Source organism: Micrasema longulum, unplaced genomic scaffold (assembly GCF_059751315.1).
Source record: "Micrasema longulum isolate JH-2025_06_02 unplaced genomic scaffold, ASM5975131v1 h1tg001083l, whole genome shotgun sequence".
Lineage (NCBI taxonomy): Eukaryota > Metazoa > Arthropoda > Insecta > Trichoptera > Brachycentridae > Micrasema > Micrasema longulum.
Genome location: NW_028278271.1, coordinates 1 through 7,274, shown reverse-complemented (window position 1 = coordinate 7,274; position 7,274 = coordinate 1). Strand labels below are relative to the sequence as shown.

The 7,274-nt window shown below is 33.2% G+C and overlaps 1 protein-coding gene across 2 annotated transcripts; it reads left to right on the top strand.

The window, feature by feature from the left end:
• Positions 1 to 250: 250 nt before the first annotated feature.
• Positions 251 to 7,239, top strand: LOC148277098 (inducible metalloproteinase inhibitor protein-like). 2 transcript variants are annotated; one of them, XM_088233324.1, is made up of 4 exons: positions 251 to 529; positions 3,577 to 3,687; positions 6,065 to 6,256; positions 7,045 to 7,239. In XM_088233324.1, exons 2-4 carry the CDS (start codon positions 3,600 to 3,602, stop codon positions 7,236 to 7,238), a joined length of 474 nt encoding a protein of 157 aa, XP_088089450.1. In that variant the 5' UTR covers positions 251 to 529; positions 3,577 to 3,599; the 3' UTR covers position 7,239. The 2 variants fall into 2 exon arrangements, with proteins under 2 accessions (XP_088089450.1, XP_088089452.1); XM_088233326.1 differs by having other exon boundaries at positions 379 to 529; positions 3,580 to 3,687.
• The last annotated feature ends 35 nt before the right edge of the window (positions 7,240 to 7,274 follow it).

Below are 7,274 nucleotides of genomic sequence, written 5' to 3'. Positions count from 1 at the left end.
CAATTGTCTTACATCCAATATCTTTAACTCAGCGAATAGATTCTCCGTCGAATACCTCAAGGGTTTTTAGAGAATGATCTTCATGATCCATTTTTGTGCTATTTTTACTGGTTCAAGGATTGAACGAGAGCAACCTCCCCAAGCTAAATTGCAATATGATAGTTTGCTTTGGCAAAAAGCAAAGTAAATTTGTCTCATAAGTTGAGCATTCAAATATTTTTAATTATGGGTGCCCCACACCCGGCTCATTCACGGCGTGGCGTAAAATAGATTCACTGTGGCCGGGTTAAATAATTTTTATAAAAAAATGATTTAAACTATTTTCTTGAAGTAAATAAGCATAATTCTTATGATTATAATATTGATATAACTCAGACTGTCGTATAAAATTGTGACACATATAAATATTTACTTTGCGTAAAGGAAAAATGCATAATGACTCTATAAAAGGAGATTTATTTGTTAAATGTCTCAGTACAGTGTAAAAGCCTTTATACAAGTTATGAAATATATAGTTTGAAATATCCAGGTACGGTTTTTTGCATTTATATTTCTTAACCTTAAAACTGAAATTCTGGAAGTAACATTTGGCTAATTGTTTGGGAGAGCGTTTGAAGTTGTAAAACTGTTGTGTATGTATCTCTCTAAGTAAAAACACAATGTATTGCTTTTTTGCTGGATTTATAGACTTTAATAAGAAAGTAAATGCTTACATAAATAATGAACAACTAACTGAAATTGAACATGTTAAATACTTAGGACTAACAATAGACAATTCATATCAACAATTTAATTAGCAAAGTGGCGACTTTATCGAGTCTTTTTTTTAATCAAAAACTTTGTTCTAATAAAGAAAAAAAATCATGTTTGAAGCCTATGTAAAAACTAAAATATGTTATATGCAACTACTATGGGGAACAGGAAATCAAAACAACATAAACAGACTACAAAGACAGCAAAATAAAATATTAAAGTTAGTATGTGACCTTCCCTATCTAACAGCAACTAAAGAACTTTTAAAACAAACTAAACAATTAAATGTAACTGAACTTTTTAAACTAGAATCCTTCAAATTCATTCATAAATTAGCCACTGATGTAATTGTAGACGAAGAATTAAAACTTGAAAAAAACTGTAGTAAACATGAACACAATACGAGAATATCAGAAACATATTATCGTATACAACCTTCTAAAACGAGACAAGGACAGTCGAGACTAATAAACCATGGACTGAAATTATACAATAAACTACCAGACAAAACTAAACAAAAGACTCAGACAACCTTTACAAAAGATTTTTTTTTAAGAAAAAATAAATATTTGCGTTTTTATGATTTACCCAAATATTTCATTTTGAGGGCCATTTTCAACGAGTTGTAAATAACTCACTATTAGAAAATGGGAATCAAGTTGGGGTAGAGTATTCGAACCACAAACCTTTGAGTGGGATTCGAACACAACCCGATTATAATAAATATTATTATTAACAGCAGAATGTGAGTTTTAAAAGTAAAAATATTTTGTTAAATGTATGTAACCCGTAAGGGTTTACCAATGAAAAATTTTAATAAAAAAAACAATATTTAAGAAAAAAAATATTTTAAGTATGTACTATAAAATAACTAGGAGACTTCGGTGTTTTTGTTCTAACCGCCCGCCCCGCGTCCTAATTCCTCCTCTGACTTTAGTGTGAAAAGTCATGTAGAGTATTGAATGAAAAACAATGTATTTTTTAAACTTTCTTTAGGCAAAAACATTATATTACGTGCCATTAATAAAACATTAATTATTTGTGGAAATACTAAGAGTAACAATGCGCCAAGCTATAGAGGAGACAAACGTAGGAAAACAATTCTGTGACTATTGGGTATTAAGTTAGCTACAGTTCGCAGCAAAACAATGAGCCGTACTCAAGTCGAGAATTTCCAAATAGATATTAATTATCTTTGTAATTACTTTTAAATGTGTACCGGTGTATTTTTTATTGTAGGGTTATTCCAATTTATTTTTTTATAATTCGCCCATATTTATTTTATAAAACTGAAAATACATGTGTGTGTCATTTATTTATTCATTTATTCACAATATACTTATGTTACATTTATTGAGACATAAATCCCAACTCCATGGAACCAAAGTCCTGGGTTGAGTTTGTTTGTTTGTCCGTCACATCTCCGAAACGGCGAGTCGTAGCGGCCTGAAATTTGGACACGTCATTTTAGATGCGATTTCAAGGTTAACGTTGCTATTTTCGAGTAAAATTTGAATCGACCTCTACTCGATAAAGACGCAAACTTTATATGGCTGCCTAATGCAGCCGCGACATATTGCCCGTAATCAACTGTCATTATCCACAGTAAACATACTTTAATTCACAAATTTATCCCCTAAATTGAGAAAAAATAATATCTGAAGTAAATATGTTGATATAAGGAAAGTTTTTGAGCAACATAATACACGCGCTGGGACAATAAATGCCAAAAATCAATGTGAATCATGGGAAAATATTCAAAATCAATTACCTGTGAAAACTGACTCCTTAAACACCTTTGACGCTCCTACTGCTGCAACCAAACATACTGCAATTCACCATTGTCGATTTTTATTTATTAAAACGTAAATATCCAAGTTATTTACAAACAAAGCCAAGCACAGTGACAAAAGCATCCGATAGAACCGTTACGCGTATGTTGTCAAACAAAACAAAATTATTATATATATAACAAAAAAAAACTAGTAAATCTCTAAAAATGTTAGGCTTCATGTTACGTGTGACTAACGAATTAAAAAACATAGGCACTTTGAAGCTGATGTAAACTTCATTAGTGAGAAGCCGGTTAGAGTATAACTCTACAATATGGACTCCTTACTACAACTGACATTGAATTTGTTAAAACTTAACGATGGAAGAAAAATTATAGACCTTTTAAATTTATTCAAAATTGTGAATTCAATATGGGATAGCCCTGAACTATTATCTCTCATCAACTTCAGGGTGCCTGGAAGAATGACTAGACAGGCGCCACCGTTTTGTAGCAATAATTCACGGACAGTGTATACTTGTAATGCAGTATTAAACAGACTTCGTGAACTCGGGAATAGTTATTCCCACGTATCTGGTATATTTAGTGTAGGGTATTATTGTTCAGAACAAACCTTTTGAACTTTTTCAATGATGGTGAATGGTTATTATATTTATTTATTCATGCATTTCATAATATACACAGTTTTTTTGTTCATTTTGCCCAGCTGTATGAAACAGTACTTATGATTTTCTTGTTGTTTTACTGTAGAATGTTTTATTATTTAAACTTTCTACTGAATATGCTGTATATATTTTTAGGTTAATTTTTAAAATATAAATCTTGTATAATTTTTTTTATAAATCTTGGGTAAAAGGAAATTTATGTTTTTTAAAAAAAAATAAAAAATATTAATCAAAATATGTTAGTATTATAAATTTCTGTAAAAGACAGATTTTCCGTTAGACAAAGTAAAATATCATAAAATAATACGCACGAAGCGTAATTTTCAAAAAGTAATACGTGTTTTTTCATCCTTTTTTTAATTTCAGCAGAAAAATATAAAAAACTCAACATGGGATTTTTAACGGCCATTTTCTTGATGGCTGTAATAAGCGATGCCGTTTTGGGGGTGTCTTTTATACCCACAATATCACCAACAAGTAAGTATACCATCAGCTTATTTATTTTTATTTATGTTTTTTTAATCTTTTCACCTTTAAAATCGTGTGTGACTTTCGTGAGTTGTCAAGTTTAATGACAGCCATAGAATAAGCAAATATCACATACTACTAATTCATCGCTTGCTTCGAAAAGTAGCGTGGATGCTTGGACTAGAGAGAGGTAATTATTCTTATGCTTTCAATATTTCTAGTCTACAAACACGTAGAACTAATATTGACTCCATATATATGTTTGGCATACTAAATGGTATAATCGATGTTCCATCATTACTGGGACAAGTAAAATTCCGTATTCCGGCACGAGAAACAATGAAGTTGGTACTGATCATCGATCAGCATAGAACAAACCATGGCCTTAATTCTCCAACCCGCCTTTGTCTATTGTCAACTCGAGACAAGATCATCTGGACTTTTTTGGTTTACAAGGATTTAAACGAGCCCTAAATAAATAGTCCAGATCTTGTCTCGATATCCCTTATGTTTGTCAATGTTTCTTTTCTTTTTAAAAAATATTTCAAACTATTCTTTTATTGTGACATTTAAACCCTATAAATTTTATACATGGACAATGTCCGTTAATAAATAAATACAAATAAAAATACATAAAAAAGATTTAGACCAATTAATTGTATTTTCAAAATCAATATGGATATTTTGAAGAAACGTTTTCATACGTGAATTCAAAGAAGAACTAAAAAAATACGTTGCAAGAAAAACGCAACATGTTTGGACTTGACAGTTGTGACGTCAAGATTTGTGACAATGTTCTAAACAAATTTGAATAGTCAGGAACAAATTAAAATGAATCGTCATGTGTTAGGGACACGTGGACAATTGAATAATCGTTTTTGCGGGAATTCAAAATTACAAATTATTATTCTTTTTTTTTCATGGACCTTTATTACTTTAAAACTGTAAAAAACAAACTGATATTTATCTATTTCAATATAAATTTGATTCTACGCGCCTTCTGGGCTGGTAATGCAAACGCTCTCGCGGCCGTAGAAAAACTATTTATCTTGCGTGTTTACATACAAAATACACGAGATTTCAGGTGGTAAGAATGTAAAATATAGCGGATTTCTTCGTTTGAGACCTCCATACTCGACACGATAGTTCACAACTGAAACGACCAAGCGCAATACTGTCAAAAAAGCGTTTGTAGTATACATTCACACCTTTACAACGCCGCATTGTATAATCCAATGTGACCAATAATGAACGAGATATAGTTAGTTGAAAAAAAAGAGCGTAAAATACGAAATTATTTTTTCCCCAACGAGTAAATATTTTCAGGCGTTGCATAGGCAACGCCTGAAGTTCTTAAAATATAGCTTTATTAGAATGACAGCTGTCAAAATCATTTCATTAGTGATGGGAAATTACTGATCACTGATCGAATCGATTTTATCAGCTATTTCATGCAATCGTGAAACTCAAAAACGCAAAAACAAGCCCATGACAGTGTGTTTAACACAATTATTCACCAAAAAATGAGACATTTATACTTTTTTCATGAACAACATCAAATGAATATTTTTTTATTCGAGCATTTTTTGTGTGTCAATATAAATAACTCCTTTGACGTTACTACAAACTTATGACGTCACTTTTTCTGACAACTGTCATCCATACAGTATGTGGGTGAAATAATTCAATTAATTGAATCTCACCCGCTTCAGGTTTCAGCTCTGTAACTTTACAAACATTAACAGATGACAGAACTGAAGGAATAGGATGTTGAAATATGGCCAGAATTGTGAATGTTACACAGTGTGTAAAGTGGCCACTTAAACTAGCCATTGACAGGTCATAAGCCCTGTAGATGCCTAGACTTCTATATTACCTTCTCTCGAATGTTCTTCATCTCTGTTGTAATATGTTAAGTTCATTTTATGTTGATTATATTATTTTAGTAGTAAATAGTTAAATCAAAAGGAGCGAAGTTAAATACTAAATTAATGGTTAAAACCACTTAAGTAAAGGAGAGTTGGATAATTCCTATTGCTGGTTAATTATTACTGCATTAAGTTTAATTCTATTAATTTCTAATGATTCTAATTTTTCTAATTTTTTCCATTTGTTTTCAAAATGTAGTAATTTAATCATAATTATTAACTATGGAGTTTTATCAAGAAATATCAACAAAAAACATTAATATTGTTACAAATTTAGTTCTAGATAAAATAAATTAGAGTATCTTCTGCGACAAAGATTTATTCATCAGAGTTGATTCTGATTCAGAGCTGTTCCCGGCACTCCCACCCCTTTCAATATCTCTCAGCCATTTCTCAAGAGTGACTGGACCACCCAGTTCTCCGAGCTCTTTCATACGCATCCTCTTTTTTAATTTTAGAAGGACCCACCATTTTGTGCTCGGGAGAACACGAAATATGGAGCGAGTGCGGAAACAACTCTTGCCTAAAGGACTGTAAATCTATCGCCTTGACCAACGTTGCCTGCCGGCCGACGTGCAATAGCGGATGCATATGCGCGCCGGGGTACTTGAGAAACGCCAATGGAAAATGTGTCACGCCGGAAAATTGCGGTACTTAAAACTAACATTGAAATTTGTTGTAACTCCATCATAATTGTTACATCTCCGCTTCCCAGTTGGAGCACGGTGCCTGCAAAGTTCTCTTCTTCTTCTTGTCCATATCCGCTCCTAAGTGGAGCATGTGGACATCATCCGTTGTCTCCAGGAGACCCTATCGCCAGCCAGCATTTGCCTTTTCCCACGTCAATCCAACGCCCCTTAATTCCGCCAAATAAAGTCTAAAGATCGCCATCGACGGCCTTCCAGGACGGCGTGAGCCCGCAGGTTTAAAGAAGAGGAAATTTTAGGTTTAGGTTCTCCCGAGGCATGCGCAACACGTGTATTAGCCAGGTCCACCGCCGCATCCTCAAGACGCTCGTTATAAGAGGCTGCTGCCTCTGTTCTCGAACTTCAATGTTAGTTATAAAATCGAACCATCTTATACCTAATATTCTTCTCAAGCACTTACTCTCAAAACTCAGAAGTTTGGTGTTTTGAGGTTTGGTAAGGTGCCAAGACGCTTATCAGTTCATGGTTTACCTCTTCGTTCTAATTCTCAAGGCACTCTCTTAATACCCATCCACAATCTCTCTTTCTTCTCTGCTCATATAGTGTCCATGCTGTTCTACTGTGGAATTATCTCCCATCCACCATCTAAGACGTTACTACATTATCTATCGATAAGCGTTGAAATTTTTCACAAAAATCAACAGATTGAAGACACATAATTAATATTTTCAGTATTTTTAGGGCAAAGAGATTCGGACGCACTAAAACTATGTTTAAAAATATATTTTCAGACATTTCAGTTTGCAAGGCGAACGAAGATTTTGACCCTTGCTATAATCCTTGCCCGCCGGAGACTTGCTCAGACATTGGCCAGGTGTTCAAGTGTACCGTCCCCCAGGAATGTAATCCGACTTGCAAATGCAAAAGGAATTTCAAGAGAGACCGCAATGGAGAATGCATCGATATCAGAAAATGCCGTAAGTAAACTTCCTGACTAACATTACCCTGTTCATGGCGTGTA